This window comes from Plecotus auritus (genome assembly GCF_963455305.1).
Source record: "Plecotus auritus genome assembly, chromosome: 8".
Taxonomy (NCBI): Eukaryota; Metazoa; Chordata; class Mammalia; order Chiroptera; family Vespertilionidae; genus Plecotus; species Plecotus auritus.
This window is the reverse complement of record NC_137782.1, coordinates 167,704,315-167,721,705: the sequence shown is the minus strand read 5'-3', so window position 1 is coordinate 167,721,705 and position 17,391 is coordinate 167,704,315. Positions and strand designations below refer to the sequence as shown.

Here is a 17,391-nt window from a genome sequence, read left to right as displayed (position 1 = left end):
TCCTCCCCAAGCAGACCGGCCTTGCTCTCCCCCCATCAACCCTCCTGCTGGGCACGGCCGCCGTCCCCCGGTGAGCTACAGCTGCCAAGGGCCCGTTTTATTTGTTCCCAAGTCCTTTCATGCCAGGCCCTGGCAATTAAAACACTGCTATTCTTTATGTAAAGTCCAGGGGTCCTCAAACTATGGCCCGCGGGCCACACGCAGCCCGCCGAGGACATGTATCCGGCCCGCCGGGTGCCGCTGCCTGTCCTGCTTAGCAGCCGACTCGTCCCGGGCCCACAGTGCGCATAGGAATTTGTTCATAGTTTTTTTTTTTAAACTATAGTCCGGCCCTCCAACGGTCTGAGGGACAGTGAACTGGCCCCCCGTTTAAAAAGTTTGGGGACCCCTGAAAACTATTAAAGTACGAGTGTGGAAGGAAAAGAAAATGACTCGGGCGTAAAGTTACCTTTCTGGAACCCACCGAGCTGCCGGACCCGCCTGCCCTCACCGGGTCCCCATCGCTGCCCCGGGGGGCCAGCTGCCACCCACCGGCGCCTGCCTTCCCAGGCCAGGACCCCTCCCTCAAAGCCCAAGGCTGGCGAAACGCTCCCACGCTGGGACAGGTCTGTGGCTCTGCCCAGGCCACTCTCAGAGCTGGGAAGCACGCCGGGGACGGGGGTACCTGAACAGCTCCTCGGAGGTCTCTCCGTAGCCCAGGCGAGGCGCGGGCCCTCCACTCGCAGGTGCTGCCGGCAGCAGTAAGGGGTCACCCAGGGGGACAGCCCCTCCGAGGTCAGGATCGTCAAACAACGTCAGGGCTGCGGAGAAGGAAGCAGCAGAGCGATCGGAGGGAGTCCTGCCCATCCTCAGTGGCCGGGGGCGGGGTGGGGTGGAGGGGTCCCCAGCCAGGGACACGGCAGAGCACAGAACCAGAGAAATGGGGCCAGGGTGTAAAGGCCAGGTGCTCATCGGGACCAGCACACCTGTGTGACAGGCGCCACCTCCCACCCCCAGTCAGCTGATGGCCCCACTCGGTTCAAGTCCAGGTGGACTTCCTGGAGGAGGAAAAAAAAACCATGGCTGCACCCCAGTTTCCCAAGTGCTTCCTGAGCACCAACCACTGGCCAAGGGCTGCTGCCTGTGGGGAGGCAGGGGTGAGCTGACACCATTCTCCCCACAGCCCCTGCCTCCTAGGACCTGGGTGCACCCCTGCCTCTGCTGCCCTCCGGAAGGGACCACCTGGAAGAGCCCTCCTTCTTCAGCAGACCAGGAAAACGGCGCTGACCTTCCGGGATCCGGCTCAAGTAGAGCCCCCTCCTACAGGAAGCCTTCCCTGATGTCGCCGCTCAGACCTGTTACAGACTCAGGCTCTCCTGTAATTGTCGGGAGACGTCCCGTCTCCTATGGGAGGCCCCGAGGCTGGAGTGTGTCTCACTCATCGTTATGTTCCCGGGCCCAGCACAGAGCCTGGCCTTCGGAGGGTGGTCACCAAGGGTTGGCTGCATTAACGGGTGACATTGCTTTCTGGCCCCGGAAGCGGACCCGGGCGGGGTGAGGAAAGCTCAGACCCAGGGGCAGGTGTAGAAGTCCTGAGGACGCCCAGCTTCCCGTGTCCATCTCGCCCAGAACCCTCCAGCGGGGTCGACATGGGTGACAGAACCTCTTGTCACAATCCTAATCCTGGAGTTGCAGAAGGAACGCCGGGGACAGTCAGCATCTACTTTCCACCCGTGCCCACGTCTGGCCACCCCAATCCCAATGCACACTTCTCACAGCCACAGAGGAAGGTCCCCCCCCCCCCCCCGTTCCAAGGGATGAGCAGAGCACACACACAGGCCCAGAACGGTCCAGATTGTGAGAAACGAGGCACAAGACGAGGTTTCTCCCGTAGAAAATCTGAGCCGAGTCGGTGTCATGTCGAAACCTGTTCACATGGGGCAGGTCCGAAGCCACTCACAGAGGCGGGGCTGGTCACCCAGGGGGCACCAAGGGTGACAGGAACACACTGGGGCTCTACTTACGGTCCCTGGGCGGTGCGTCCTCTGAGGAGCCCCCGGCCGAGAGCTTCCTGCTTGGGCTGAAGAGGCCTGCCTCGGGGTCCACCTCTTCGTCAAAGAGGGTGAGCCGTGGCGAGGGTCTGGGCTTCACAGCTACTTCGGGGCGTGCTTTTGGCTTCTTGGAGCTGGAGAATCACAGATGAGACGCAAGGTTAGGACCTCTGAGGACAGCCCCGCCCGTCAGCCCAGGTGGCCATGTCAGAGCCACACAAGATACTGGGTGGGTTTGAACTTGGGTCCTGCGGGACCTTTCCCAGGACCTGACATTGGAGGTGGGAAGACCTGGATGCCGGAAGGGGCCAAGCCCAGTGTCCAGGGAAACACTGTCAGGCACAGGAGGAGAGGGGGAGGGTCTGGGCTACGTGGCCGGTGGCCAGAGGACCCGCCGCAGAGCGGGAGGGGCCGCTCAGGCCTCAGGCTCAACTGCGTGGTCACAGGTCTCCTTCCAGAGGCTGTGGGGGTGGCTGACCTCAGCGCTCCCTGGGGCGAAACTCAGTCACTCCAGGCCACTTGGAAACAAAGTCTGAGGCCACAGACCTCAGAACCCAGCTCCAGGAGAGTGATTAAAGGAGCCCTAGTAAATGTTCCATTTCCCATACACATCCTCCCGTCCCTTGAGTGGCATAACCTCAACCTAGGGTGCTGTACTCAGAGTGTCCACAAGAGGGCATTATTGCAACTCCTCCATTATTGGGTGCTGTTCTCAGAACGTCCACCAGAGCACTACTGCAACACATCCCTAACCAGGATGCTGATCTCGAAATGCCCACGAGAGGGCGCTACTGTGCCTAATCCCTTACCAGGGTGCTTTTCTCAGAATACCCACAAAAGGGCGCTATTGAGCCTAATCCCTAACTAGGGGGGCAGTTTTCTGAATGACCACAAGAGGACGCTATTAAGCCTAATTCCTCACTAAGGTGCCATTCTCCAAATTTCCACAAGATGGTGCTACTGAGCATAATCTATTATCAGAATGCTGTTCTCAGAATGTCCAAAAGAAGGGAGATTAAAAATGGCCACAGAGTAAGTGGATGTTACACAAGCATTGGCTCAAGACCAAATTGGAATTACAACTAAATTACAAAAAAAATCATCCTGAATAATCCACTCAAAACTAGCCTGAGAGAACCCTGATAACCAAAAACGGAAATTGGAGACTGCATAGAGACTTGTAGGAAGGGTGGAGGCCCAAAAGAGCTGGCTGGACTCGGGCGCCATTTAGATGAATTCCTAACTAGGGTGCTGTTCTCAGAATGCCCACTAGAGGGCCCTATTGCACCTAATACTTTACTAGGGTTCTGTTCTCAGAATATACACAAGAGGGTATTATTATACCTAATCTCTTACTTGAGGGGTGAGGCGGGGGGAGAAGGGTCTCAGAATGCCCACAGCAGGCACTCTTTCTCCTAGTCCCTTACCAGAGTGCTGTTCTCAGAATGCCAACAAGAGGGCGCTACTGCACTTAATCCCTTACTAGGGTTCTGTTCTCAGAATGTCCACGAGAGAGCACCATTCACTTCTGTCCCCCTGAGCAATTCCCACCTCCTTCAGGAAGTCCTTCTGCTACTTAGAACCCCACTAGGCTCTGTCACCCCTAAGGGGTCCTGCTCTGGGCCAGGAGCTGCTGCGGGAATCCAGGAGGGGGCCGGAGGGAGCTCTGGGCGGTGGGGGTGCTGTGTCCCGGCCGGGCGGTGGTTACATAAGCACATGCACACTCCGGTGGACTGAGCGCATAGTTCTGCTCACGTCACTGTAGGTTACGCTGCCAGCACACAAATAAAGAAAGTTGGTTTCGTTTACCATGATCTAATCCCTACCCCTTATGCCTAAATGAGCCATTTGAAGGTTCCTGAAAACGAGAATAAGCTTTTTACTGGAAACAGGACTTCTGGTTCTACTGCCTGCCTGACGGGCAGCTCCCTGGACAGAGAGGTCACCGTTTGAGCTCCTGTTGGCAACGCTCCGTGGCGAAACTGCACATACAGGCTGGTTCTGCCCCCAAACAATGGGAAGATTAACCAGCAGCAGTTAAAAGTAGCAGAGGGGGTGCAGGAGGGGGAGGTGCTCGAGGCCACCATTCCCAAAGACTGCAGTTAGAGGCCTGGGAGAGTTTCAGGCTCCCAGCTGGGATGGGGAGAAGCTACAAAAGCCAGGAGTACCTGTTGGAAGGTCGCAGGGGGAGCGCACCTCCGCACTCGGGGCAGAAGCCCTGGCCAGAGGGTCTCTGTCAAGCTCACTGGGCAGATGAAGAAATGGTGGTTCAGAGAGGCTAGGGGTCTGCTCAAAGCTACACAGCAGGTAGGGACACTGACGAGAACCGAGGGCGGTCACAGTCCCCTGCTCCTGCCCCTCAAAGTGTCCCAGGAGCAAGAATGAGATACAGGACAGGGCGGGACCCAGGCTCGATCCTGCTGTTTGGGGAGACAGCGGCCCATTGTGAAGGTAGAGAGGGAGCAGAGACAGGGGTGGGGGCTGTGCCAGGAAGCCCAGGCACACATTCCCTGCTCTCTCTCCGTGCTGGGCACAAGCCAGCTGGGCTCACGTCACAGGCCACCAGGGCCACGTCTGCCTTGGTGCCAGTCCCGGGCCCTGCCTGGCTACTGGGAGAGCCGAGAGCCACCCAGGCCCCATCCTCACAGCACGGGCTGTCCCGAACCTTCAGCGCTGCCCCACACACACCTGGGAGAGTCGGGGCGGCTGCTCTGACTGGGGTGCTTCCCCCTTTTGTCTCACGGATCAGGCCATTAGTCCAGTTCATGACCCACAGCAGTGGGTGCCAAAGACAGGCCGTGGTTCTCAGGGCAGGCCAGCTGAGAGGGCCCAGGCCGAGACCTCCTGAGTCAGAGCCCCCAGGGGCGAGTTGGGAAGTTGTGTGAGTCCCCGTGGAATTGACGATCGGGCAGGTGTGGCAGCTACCCGACCAGCCTGGGGCCTGCGGGCTCTGCCCACAGCTGTCCCTCAGTTCCCCTTCACCTGGCCCTGCAGCAGGGAGGGCCGAGGGAGAACCGGGCCCAGGTCCACCGCCAGAACCTAGCAGGCCCGGAACAGCCCCTGGAGAAATAAGCTCACGTGCCACCCAGCAAAGGGCCCTGCCGCAGCGGACCAAGGCTCCCCGGAGCAGACAGCAGAGGCAGCGTGGAGGAAGGAACCCTCTGGAGAGCGAAACGTGATGATCTCCGGCGAAGCCACACGGAGGCCCCTGCAATCTCCCTTCTCCCACCTCCTCTGGATCCCAGAGCACAAACTAGGCCTGACTCCCCTCTCCGGGAGTTCCACTCTCAAACTGGACGGATGTTCTTGTTTTCCTCCCTGGAGCGGTTTTCGATCTTTTGTTATCTTGCGTTAAAGCAGTGGTTCTCAACCTGTGGGCCGCGACCACTAGCAGGGTCGCCTAAGACCATCAGAAAACAGATATTTACATTATGATTCATAACAGTAGCAAAATTACAGTTATGAAGTAGCAACGAAAATAATTTTATGGTTGGGGGTCACCACCACATGAGGAACTGTATTAAAGGGGCGCGGCATTAGGAAGGTTGAGAACCACTGGGTTAAAGTAAAGTGAACCCAGGGCCCATGGGGCTGCACAGTCAGGCACCACCCCCCCTCCGTGCTCCGCCCCCTGCCGCCTGGGCCGTGCTCTGCCTCTCTGACTGAGCAGGAAATAGGGACCGTGGATGGCCGAAAGCCCCGGGGTCCTGTCTGGGTGGGTCCCCAAACTTCAGTCTCTGGGGCTCCGTAGTGTGCCTGGTCCAGAGGGATAAAATATCAAAGGGAAAAGAAGGATGGATGGACGGATGGACAGACGGATGGCAGAAGGAAGGAAGGGGGGAAAGAAGGACAGGCAGATAAACAGATGGACAGACAGGGTGACAGTACGTCTTTTGTCCAGACTTATTTCTTCCTGCTCCCCCAGGGAGGAGGGGAAGGGAGAGAAGAGAGAGGGCTCCGGCATCACTCCCAGACGCAGACACGAGGGCAGCTAGAAAGCCCTTGGCTCCCTCGTGCCTCCTCCAAAGCTCGCTCAGCCCCGCAGGCTGGCCTCTCCACAGCCCTGGCCGGCTGTCCCTGGAGCAGTCACCTGCACTCAGACCCAGCACTCCCGAGGCCCCTTCCCCAGCGAGAACCTGTGCGGGGCGATGGCGGCAGAGATGAGGGAGCCCGCCACTGTCCCCGGGCCTCACAGCTGCGCAGCCACAGACACGCACAGCACGCCGACGGTTACACACAGGGCAGCGATTCTGGAAGAGGTGATGGAGACGCAGGCAGCAGCCCGGGGGGGCCAAGGGGGAAGGGAGACCCTCATTCCGAGAGGGTCTGTGGGGGTGTGACTTGGGCACAGCCGGAACCTGTCCCCGTGGAGGCTTTGCTCATGGTCCCTGAAGAAATGCTCATTGCCTGGGGGGCAGGGGGAGCAGCCACTGTGTGTGTGGGGGGGGGGGAAGGGGGGGGGGAGAGACAAGACCAGGGAGATCATCAGAAGGCAAAGTGGTTCAGTGTGGGCTGCTGAAGTGGCCGGCGGGCGGAAGAGGCGTGCCTAGGGCGATGCCAGGTTTCTGACTCTGGCAAAGGGTCAGGACCACATGTGCGAGGTGAGCCACTCTATCCCAGCCCGGCTTCCTCCTCACTCACTCACAGTCGTGTGCACATGGATGCAGGCTGCACCCACGGGCGAGGGCCCTGGGGTCCCGCTGTCCCCCTCCGGCCCTTCCCCGTCACCGTCCACCCAGCTGTCTGCAGGAAGCACTGCCCAGCTCCGCATTCCCAAGAAACATCCAGCTTCCCAGCCCGGGCCGCCCCCCCCGGGGAGCTGGGTCCTTCCTCCAGCCAGTGTGGGAGCCCAGGCCTCTGGGAAGGCGTGCTCAGGAACCAGCCTGTCCCTAGCGCAGGCGTGAGTCCTCAGGGATGGGGGGGGGGGTGCGGGCCCTGGAGGGGCCCCCCAGCGCTTGGGGAGGCGGAGGGGGCCCTGCAGGCAGGGTTCGAAAAGGCAGAGGCTTTCCCGACAGAGTGTGGCACAGCCAAGGCCCTGGCAGGAGCGGGGGCAGGGGTCTGGGGGGAAGCTCAAGAGCAAAACCACTCGGGACGTGAAAAAGTCCCTCTCCGCCTGTGATAGCAAAACCTACGGAAAACAGGGCCCCAAGCGGGAGCTGGGCCAGCACAGAGAATGCAGAAGCCCACGGATCCATCTGCTAAACCGAGCCTATGAGCTGAAAAAGCAAAGCAAAGCATGGAATGGCGCGTGGGACGCGATCCCATTTCGGCAATAAAGCAGGAATACCCCAAAGTATACACCGTCACGGCGAAAGGGCTTCTAACTGGGTGTTCCATTTTCTATGCAAATCGCATCTTCTTCAGGTTAAAATGAAACATGCTTCTAGCAGCATCTTTCCAGCAGCAGGCAGGGCTGTTCTGGCAGAACTCCATCCTTCTCAGAACCGTGAAGTCTCCAAAACAGAAAGTTAAACACAAAAACCATGTATGACATGGAAAGGGACACGGAGAGGCCACTAAGTGGGGAAAATCCGCACAGAAAGACACACGCGCGAACGTCTGCAGCTGCACGGATCGCGTGGGTCGCACGGGGCCAGGGAAGCACAAAAACCCCAGACGGGGGCGCAGATGGGTCGGGTGAGGGCTTTTTCTATCTTGAAGCGCTTTCTAATGGTTGCGAACTCGTCTTTTCCCTGATCAAAACCAGGTCTAAAAAGACAAAGAAAAGCCAGGCCGTCCCCGCTCCCGGCTTTGTGCAGGTGGCTCCCAGCCTTCCAGCCGCGGAGCAACAGCGCCCTCCCGTGTCCGCGGCGGAGAACACCGAGGCGGGAGCGGAGCCGGATGCGCGCTGGGGAGTGTGGGGGCGGGGCGCGGGGCGCGGTCCAGCTGGGAAGGCGGGGCTGCAGCTGCAGAGGAACTGAGGGCACAGGATGGAGAAATACTCATGCAAAGCGGAAGTCATCTGTAAAGAACAGAAAGTGCCCCACCAAAGGACAGGGTGGCTGCACTGTGCAAGCAAGCCAACAGGCCACCTCGTTGTCCTGGGAGAGGCCAGGGGACACCTGACTTCAAGGTGCTACTGCCACACACAAGACCCTGGGCAGGTCCCCACTCAACTCTGTCCTCAATGTCCCCCTCTGTGCAAAGGGGATGATCCTAGGGCCTGGTCCAGCTCTCGGACCGCTGAGAGAGTGGAATCGAGGGGGCAGTGCAGGGAGGTGGCACTGAGCCCCAACTCTGCTGTTTGTGGCTGACCCTGGATGCCCAACTTCAGCTTCCTCAGACACAAAATGAGGCCATGCTGGTATCGGCCTCCATTCCCCAAACCAGACCCGTGGACCTGAAAGCAAATGGTGCATCTTAAAAAAAATAAAAGAAGAAATAGGATAGGAAACGCATCAATTCTGATCAGTTCCCAGCATTTCATAATCTCTCAAAAAATGTGAGCTGTTATTATTCCTGAGGTGGTGACAGCACTGACGGTAGTCACATTAAATGAAAAACCGGCAGAAGGTCTGAGGCCTTGGGGACCTCTTTTTGGTGCTAAGCTTTCCTAGGATTCAGAAGCGAGGCCCCGGATTACAGAGCTAGGGATGGTGTTGGGGGACAGGTGGTCCCGGGATGGCGGCGCATGGCCCGACAACCTGCTACTGATGCAAAGAGGAAATCCAGGAGGCCATGCCAATCCCCAGGAGCATTTTCCTACCCAAAAAAGGAGCCGCTTTGCTAGGCATGTCCTTAGGCTGGCACAAACCACCCAGTCCATCTCGGCTTGGCACTGTGTGTGGCAACTCAGAGCAGCAGAGCACGCGCGATCAAGCACAGCCCTGGTCCCATTTTACTGAAATAAAGTCCCCGAAGGGCGTGCGGGCCACGTAAGGCTGATACAAATGTTACGACAGATTTCTCCTGACATACCCCAGCCACCCTCACTGCTGCTCTCAGCCAGCGTATATGTGTGTCTGCACCTGCACATGCTTGCTTGTGTGTACATGTGTGTGCACATACGTATAAAGGGGACACACTCCACTGGCCAGGGACCCTGGCGCACTATACCCCCTTGAATCACACACCATCGGCACCTTATGGGTCACCAATTCCCTCCGCACATGTGATTCACGGGAGCCTTACAACCACCCTGTGGGGAGGCGGGGCCGAGGGAAACAGCCCTGCTACAGACGTGACAGCCCAGGGCGCTCCAGTCACCTGCCCAAGTCACCGGCTGCCAGGGATGAGCTGGACAGAGAAGCCAGGCCTCTGGGCTGGCGGGTGGGGTCAGGCACCCTGGGCTTCAGAGCTCCTGGGGGGTTGGGGGCAGCTGTGCCAGGCCTCCGCGCAAAGCCAAGGAGTAGCCGTGGGGGCCACCCTGTGACCAGGGAGGGGCAGGTGATACCCGAGCCCAGCCCCAAAGACACTGGTGATGTGAGGGTGAGCAGCCAGCCAGCTCCCCCAGCGCACCAGGCCATAGAGGGTGATGGCCTACGGTGACAGCCCAGGGAGAGTGGGGGAAGGAGGAGCCGTCCCCAGAGAGCCTGGAACCAGCCAGAAGGGGGCCCTCCCCAGATCGGGGAGACCTACCGCATGATGCCTAAGGGGTCCAGTGCCTCCTCCTCTTCCGAGGACTTCCCTGCGTCCTCTTCCTGGCCAGGGGTGGGTGGCCACTCCGCGCCTTCCTGCTGCTGGAAGAAGTCGAAAGCCTCGCCATCGTCCCCGGCCTGGCCGCCTATGTCCAGGACAGAGACACCTCTGCTGCTGGGGTCTGCCGCCCCCGGGGAGCTGGTGCCTGTGGGGGAGCAGAAAGAGGCGTCTGACCCCGACTGCCAGGGGACCAGTGCCTCGCCACACCCGAGTGGCAGGACCTGAGGGTGGATGGGGGGCGGCCAAGCCTCGGAGGGTTGGCGGCCCCGGCGAAGCCTGGAGTGGAGCGGGTACAGGGGAGCCTCAGAGCGCGGTGCACGCAGGGGCTCCCGGACCGCGGCGGCCCAGGCCTGTCCAGGCCTCGCTCTGGCCAGGGGAGCCCGCAGGGACCTGGGGCAGAAGCTCGGGTACCTAAGAATTCCAGCAGCTCTGGGCTGCCGGCCAGCTCCGCGTTCTGGGAGACGCAGCGCAGGATCTCGTGGAACACGGCTCTCCTTTCCCGGATGTCCGACTCCCCGACGAACAAGACCTTCCTGGGGAGCGGGGGCAGGCTGGCAGCTGGGTAACGACCGCTCAGCTTCTGGTAGAACTCCTCGATCTCGCTGTACTTTTTGGAGACCTGGAATGAGAGGAGCACGTGGGTTCCTGAGTGCAGAGGGGAGAGAGGGCTTCTCCCCTGACCCAACCAGAGGCCCTAGGAGGGGGCGGGCTGTTCAGAGTCCACCCAGGGGCAGCCGTCCCAGGAAGTGTGCCCTGGCTGTGCCTCCTTCCTGACTGTACCCCACCCCCCTCAGGCTCCAGTCCTTATCCCTCCTGATCACTCCAAGCTCAACCATGGTCTTAGGGCCCCCGGAAAGGCAGTCATGGTGGATCCAGGCACTGACTGTCACAGGCCCAAGGTGGAGACGGTGGATAGAGGTAGCCCAGCCTGCAGGTGTGCATGGCCTCCACTTCCCTCTAGGCCAGGGGTTGGCAAACTCATTCGTCAACAGAGCCAAATACCCACAGGACAATGATTGACATTTCTTTGGAGAGCCACATTTTTTAAACTTAAACTTCTTCTAACGCCACTTCTTCAAAACAGACTCGCCCAGGCCGTGGTATTTTGTGGGAGAGCCACACTCAAGGGGCCAAAGAGCCGCATGTGGCTCGCGAGCCGCAGTTTGCCGACCACTGCTCGAGGCCGTCAGTGCCTGCGTGAGATGACCTCAGGTCTGGCTGGCCGACAGGTCACCTTCAAGCGACAACACGAGTCCCCTTTCTCAGCACGGCTCTCTGATCACTCTCCTGGGAGTTAGCGGCAGCCGTCCAGTGGCGAAGAGCCAGATGCTGCCAAGTCAGGTTCTCTGCCATCAGCCCGGACCCCTCCGCACCCCGGTACCTCGAGGAAGCAGCCAGGGCTCCTGCTGGCCATCGGAGGCGTCCTGCCCGTCGGAGTCACCCTGGGGCAGCGCTCAGCTTCCCGCAGAGCCAGGGTCTGGCGGCGGCCTCCTCTCAGCCTCTCTCCAGAGTCCCTACCGCAGCCAGATCTCGCTCTGGCTCCTGTTTCCTCCCGGGGTGTCTCCGCCCCCAAAGGCTCTGGTCTCACGAGGGGGAGCTGCTATAGGACCGCGGACAGAGCCGTCATTGCGGTCTACAGGGCCCAACTTGGCGCTCAAAGGAGAGTCACCTGCTCTGCGCCCGACCCCACCCCACCAACGGCCCAGCGGCCTCCCTCGTCCTCCTCAACGCCTCTGTGCTGCCCCCATCGCCAGGCCTGCGTCCCCACCTTCTCTGTGGGAGCATTGAGCAGGACGACACGAAAATTCTCACTTCTACTCCCAGGCCAGGGCCCCCTCAGGAGCCCCCGGGCAGAGCCCCCAGCTCACCAAGAACTGGACAACATCCTCGGGCTTGTGCCTGGCCGACTTGAAGGCAGCCAGCCGGGTGACCACCAGGATCTGGTACTCCACGTGGCCGGACATCATCTTGCCCCGCACCTCCTGGTGCTGCGGCACGGCCAGGTCGAGGCCCGTGTGGACATTCTGCACTCGCCTGCCAGAGGGGAAGAAGGCAGAGAAAGCTCAGCCTCAGGTCCGCAGGCTTCCTGGGCGAAACAGAGGCAGGGCCCGGCGTGACGCAGCGGGCCTGGGTGCCAGGCTGCTACCCTGGCCTGGCTCAGTGGTCACAGCGCCAGGCCACCAGCCCTGCCACACGCCAGGCCCTCAGAAAGCCTGGCTTCCCAGACCTGAGCCCCCATCTTTGGGTCGTTCAGGGACAGAGGCTGTTCCCAGCAGGAAAACAGGTGAGAGCAGAAGGGGGCTCGTGGAAAATCACGGACAGCTGAGCGTGCTACGCGAGCACAGAGCAGGCCTCGATAACGTTCTGCTGGATGGAGGAAGGTGGGAGTGCCCGGGGTGATGGTGGGGGGAGGCGGGGCCTTCCTTGGCACATCCTCTGCAGGTGGCCCCTGGCGTTTGCTGGTGCCTGCCACCAAGAAGCCAGGGGCACCGAGGACCCCACCTTCACCTCCAGCCCCTGGGTCCTCGCAGGTGGGGCTGTGTGGACCCAGCATCAAAGCCACACCCCCACGGGTCTGGGAGTGGCTGAGAGGGTGCCTGCTGCTGGCCCTGCGCTTACCTGCCAACCTCAAACCCTGTTCTTACAGAAAAGGAAACAGGCTCAGCGAGGAGGTGACTGAGAGGCACCAGGGAGACCTCTTCTGCCAACGAAGCCGTGGCCTGCACCCTCACTGTATTTTGCAGAGGAGACCAAAGCAGGCTCTCACATCCGCACTTACTTAAAGGATCCTGTTTTCCGGACCTGGAGTCCCAGGGGAGTTCATTACAGCTGGGAAAACAACATGCATTTATGTAATAAAATTGGCGTCTTTGCCCAAGATCTCATGGAGGGGGAACGAGGTGGAGGACGTGAAGGTACGGGAAGTGAGTCACTTTACAGATGGTGAAAGGCAGGAAGGAGCAGCCGAGTAAAAGCGTGTCCTGGCCACCTTTCCGGGTCCATCCTGCCCGGGGTCCTCCAGTCCTGGACCAGGGGCAGGTATGGGGGTGTGGGGGGGAGGGGGCCTCTAAGGCTGCTGCTGTAACTTGCACTTCTCCTGAGCTACCTCCCTGAGCAGCTGCCCCTTCTTCTCACCCTTCCCTGGGTAACGTCCCCTCTTCCTGCGGGGCGTGGCCTCATCCACCCCCTCCTAGAAGCCTGGGTACACCGCTGCCCTGCGTTCCCACGGCAACCCGGACTTCCTACCCCTCCCAGCACCTGTCCCTGCGGCTCTGCGTGCATCTCCCTGTGTCCCCGTCCCGTGTGGAGCAGCTGAGCACCGATGGGATGCAGGGTTAGATTTTTGTGCGAAACAGAAATGAACGGGGAGGGGAAGGGGGCGGTGAGCCTTGTTCCACTGGGTCTTGGGTGAACTCGTTACCCTCCGGGGCCTTCAGTTTCTCTATCTGTAAAACGGGGACACTAGATGCCGCCCCCTCTTCTGCAGGGCGGTGGAGGGGCCGAGCCCAGAGCAATGGCCAGAGCGCTGTAGAGGCCAGACGAACGGCGGCGGGTCACCCCCCGGGGGCCGCCGTCTCCGCCGGCTGCTCCGCCCGGGCGCACGGAGCCGCGGCTCGCGCGTCCCCGGACTCCACGACAAGCAGGACGCGATATCGGGGCGCCCGAGTCTGGCTCACCTGGAAGTGACGAGCACCGGTGGGGACTGCATGACGGCGGCTTGGGCGGGGCGCTGTCACGGGACCTGCCGGCGCCGGCGTCGCCGCGTCCCCGCCCACGGCCGGACTCCTGCACTCGCCCGCCCCCTGGTGGCCATTGCGCTGGACCAGAGGCGACGTTCATTTATGGAGCTTCCTGATAATCCAGCCCTGCACCCCCAATGAATATATAAACAATTGGAACAACAAACCAGTGTCTCCCTCTCCCTCTCTTTCTCTCTCAAATCATTTTTTTTTAAAAAAGTTATCTTTAGCTCGTCGGAGATTGGCACCTTGCAGTCCTTAGTCAGATCCAGGCGACTCTGCTACCTCGGGGGTTGCTGATTATCCAGGGGATATATAGAGTGAGAGCTATGATTTCTAGAGCTAGGATGTAAAGTTAAATTTAATCAAAGCCACAAGGACCCTTGGTTTGCTGGTGTCACTCATAGGAGTTCCCAGAATGTCCTGGTTCAAAGAGAAATTATCTGGTCTCCCTGCCTTGGGGAGAGTGTCGGGGGAACAATGCCACCAGTGCCCATGTCCCTAGAGATGCTCAGAGAGATGCTAGGAGGGCCAAATGGGGGAACATATAACCCAGCAAACAAGATAAACTGGACCCCTTTGTGTGTGTGTGTTGGGGGAGAGAGCAGCTAAAGAAACAACAGCCTGACTCGAGGCCTCCCAGTGGCTCTCCTGGCAGAGGCTAACAGGGAGTTCTTAACAAAAACTGAAGAAAAGTCCTAACTGGTTTGGCTCAGTGGATAGAGTGTCGGCCTGCGGACTGAAGGGTCCCGGGTTCGATTCCAGTCAAGGGCATGTACCTTGGTTGTGGGCACATCCCCAGTAGGAGGTGTGCAAGAGGCAGCTGATTGATGTTTCTAGCTCTCTATCCCTCTCCCTTCCTCTCTGTAAAAAATCAATAAAATATATATATATTTTAAAAACTGTCTTTCTTCTGCTAAAAAAAAAGTTATTTTGCCACTTGTTAAAAAGGCGAGGAAGACTTTATTCAAGACTATTGCAATAGGAGAGAGCTGAGGCTCAACTCTGAACACAGCAGGGGCACGTGGGGACTTACAGCCACGGAGCAGGTGCGGACGGTGGTGGAAAATTCCTGGAGGAGACAGCATGGGTAGGGGGAGTCTTGCTAACGGAGAGAGCAGGAATCTTGCTGAAGGCAGGCCAAGGACTCAGCGTCAAAGCTGGGAGATGAGGAACCTGATCAGAGATCCAGGCCGATCAGAGATCCAGGCTGGGGGATTCTTTCTAAGTTGACTCAGCATCATTTTTGCCGAGTGGCCCAGGCAGGACAAAGGGTGTGTGCAGCTGGGGATGAGGGGTGGGGGTGGAGGGTGGGGAGGTCAAGGTGTCGTGGAGACGAGTGCTCAGAGGAGTCTAAACTTTGCCAAGGAGCCTGTCACCCAAAGCTTCCCTCTCACAGAGCCGCTCACACTCTCGCCCTCTCTGTGTGCAGTCCCCTCTCTCCGGGTACCCTCCTGCTCTGGTCCTCCCTTCCTAAAAACACCCCCTCCCAGAGCGGCTCCCCACACTCCGGGAAGAGTAGGTAGGGCTTCTGCTTGACTGTATTTCCCCAAAGAACCAGCCTCCCTTCCCCACCCCACCCCACCGCCCTGGAACTCAGATCCACAAACTTCCCACTTCTTTGCCACCACCTATAAAATACTCAGCCCAGGGCCTGGCACGAAGTGTCACTTAGTCCGTGTGTTTGCCTTTCCTGGGGACGGAGCCCACAACCCGGGCAGGTGCCCTTGACTGGAATCGAACCTGGGACCCTTTAGTCCGCAGGCCGATGCTCTATCCACTGAGCCAACCCAGCTAGGGCCCTCTCACGGCTCATTCATTCGTTCACACATTCAATCATACCTGCCGAGCTGGGCCTCTGCCTCAGGCCCCGTGGAGGCTCTGGGGCGTCTCAGTGAAAGGACGCTCCAGCCCTGGCTCTCAGTGTGTCGGTGGACCTGCTGCCGCCAGGCCCCTTCCCTGCCCCTTCTGCCAGGTTCTGCCTCCGTCCCTCTGTCTGTCTGCGCACTCTCTGTGCCTGGCATGCCTCTCACGGCTGCCTTTGGGGCCACAGCTGGACCAGGGCAACGGGGTTTAGAGGTAGAGGCATGCAGGGTGTAACAGACCCTCCCATAGAGACTCACCTCACCGTGGGTTGAGGAGCAGAGACCCTGACACCGGCCAAAGCCGCTCGAGAACAGCTAAGCTGAGTCTGCAAACAGGGCCAGGGGAAGCACGCAGACCCTCCACCCTGCTCCCCATTTTCTCCACGGAAGCCCCAGTGATGTAGAACAGAAGCCGGGGTGTGGTGGTAGCACGCATTACCAGTGACCTGCAGATGGCAGTGTCCGCCAGCGCAGTGTCCGCCAGCCCTCTGCGTTTGTCCCAGACAGAGGGCTCAGAGAGGTCCCCTGTGGAACCTCTGGGAAAGAACCCACCCTGCTCCCTTCTCTGTCCCCTCCCCTCCCCCATGCAAAGGCCCAGAGCCCAATGGCAGGTCAAGCCGGTGGCCGGGAGCCTGGCCGCAGCCCACTGGGTGTGGATGCCAGAGCTGTTGCCGGTGGTAACCAGGAGCAGGGCCGCCCTGGGAAATTCCTCAGAGGCCAAGGGAACCCGGCCTGAGCATCAGACAGGAAGTCGAGCCGGAGCACTGCTGGAATCTCCCCGCACCTGTGGCCCAGGCAGCCCACCCAGGCCTTCCTGGGGGAGGTGTTTGGAGATCAGTACCGCCAGGTGTAGTGAGGGCCAGCAGGCAGCTGCCTCTGCAGGTAACGCCACCACCTCCCCTCCCCAGCCCTCCCAGAGACACCATCCTCAGGGGAGAGCTCCAGCCTAACCCTCTTTCCCGCTCTGAGTCACAAAGGCCAGGGGCCATGGCAGGTCCAGGCCGAGGGCAGGCTCCTGGCCTGGTGCCTGGCAGCGGCCCCATGCTCACATGCCCTCCACCTCTCACAGGTGAACCCTCAGTGGGCATTTGATTGTCAGCCTCATTGTGCATTTGAGGATCTAATGCTAGGAAGGGCTGAGGGACTTGCAGCCTGAGGTTAGAGGCAGGATTTGGATTCTGGTCTCTTTAAAAATATATATTTGTATTGATGTCAGAGAGAAAGGGAGAGGGAGAGAGAGATGGAAACATCAATGATGAGAGAGAATCATTGATTGGCTGCCTCCTGCACCCCCCACACTGGGGATCGAGGCTGCAACCCAGCCCTGACTGGAAATTGAACCGTGACTTCCTGGTTCATAGGTCAATGCTCAACCACTGAGCCACACTGGCTGGGCGAATTCTGGTCTCTTGACTCTCAGGAGCATCAACCAGTAGCCAGGGGGCATCTGTCCTATCTTCCGAAATAGTGCTTTGTTGCAGGGACCCAGCACTCCCCGAAAGTGGACAAGGCAGAGGCTGAGTCCTCATTACGCCTTATCTACGGGGCGCCCAGGGCAGAGCTGTGGTGAGACCTTCTGTGCTGCCTGGAGAGCAAAGAAACAGGAGCACAGAGGGGACCCGCCATCCCAGGTGGCCGTGATGCCAACTAACAGGGTGCTGGTCACTTGCCCACCTTGGGGACTTGGCTTCCTTAGAACCATGCAAGCATCTCTAAGGGACGTCCTTGTGTTCATGTCATCAGACATGAGGGACTGGGGTTGGGATGTGGCTTAAAGCTGAGTAGACTGTCCCTGCAGCTGATCCAAGTTCTGGTGCCTGAAGGTCACCACAAGGTGACTAGCCGGCAGAATCCAAGACTAACTTCCTAAGTGGCGTGAACTCGTGTTCCAGACTGGTGTTCCCAGGTGGCATGTAAAGTCCCACGGCGAAGCTGCCTTGGAGATGTTGTGGCTCTCGTGGGCCTGGTAAGACAAAGCATCGTCACATTCAGAGCTCTTAGAAGGCTGTCTGGGGCTGGGAGCGCCCTGTCCCCACAAGCACTGCCTGGGTGGCCGTTTGTTCGGATTCAGGCATGGCATGGAGGTTGGCCTAGATAACCCCAAAGTTTCTTCCAGAT

General features: G+C 59.5%; 1 protein-coding gene across 3 annotated transcripts in view; it reads right to left on the bottom strand.

Moving 5' to 3' along the window:
* The window catches only part of HS1BP3 (HCLS1 binding protein 3), a 54,566-nt gene extending 41,119 nt beyond the window's left edge, over positions 1 to 13,447 (bottom strand). For all 3 annotated transcript variants that reach the window (XM_080685174.1, XM_080685175.1, XM_080685173.1), the window contains exons 1-6: positions 13,346 to 13,447; positions 11,537 to 11,702; positions 10,080 to 10,287; positions 9,609 to 9,813; positions 2,004 to 2,164; positions 665 to 800 (exon numbers count right to left, since the gene is read on the bottom strand). In XM_080685174.1, the coding sequence (XP_080541300.1) occupies positions 665 to 800; positions 2,004 to 2,164; positions 9,609 to 9,813; positions 10,080 to 10,287; positions 11,537 to 11,702; positions 13,346 to 13,377 (908 nt within the window). In that variant the 5' untranslated portion in view covers positions 13,378 to 13,447. The remainder of the gene's footprint in view (positions 1 to 664; positions 801 to 2,003; positions 2,165 to 9,608; positions 9,814 to 10,079; positions 10,288 to 11,536; positions 11,703 to 13,345) is intronic.
* Between the last annotated feature and the right edge of the window lie 3,944 nt (positions 13,448 to 17,391).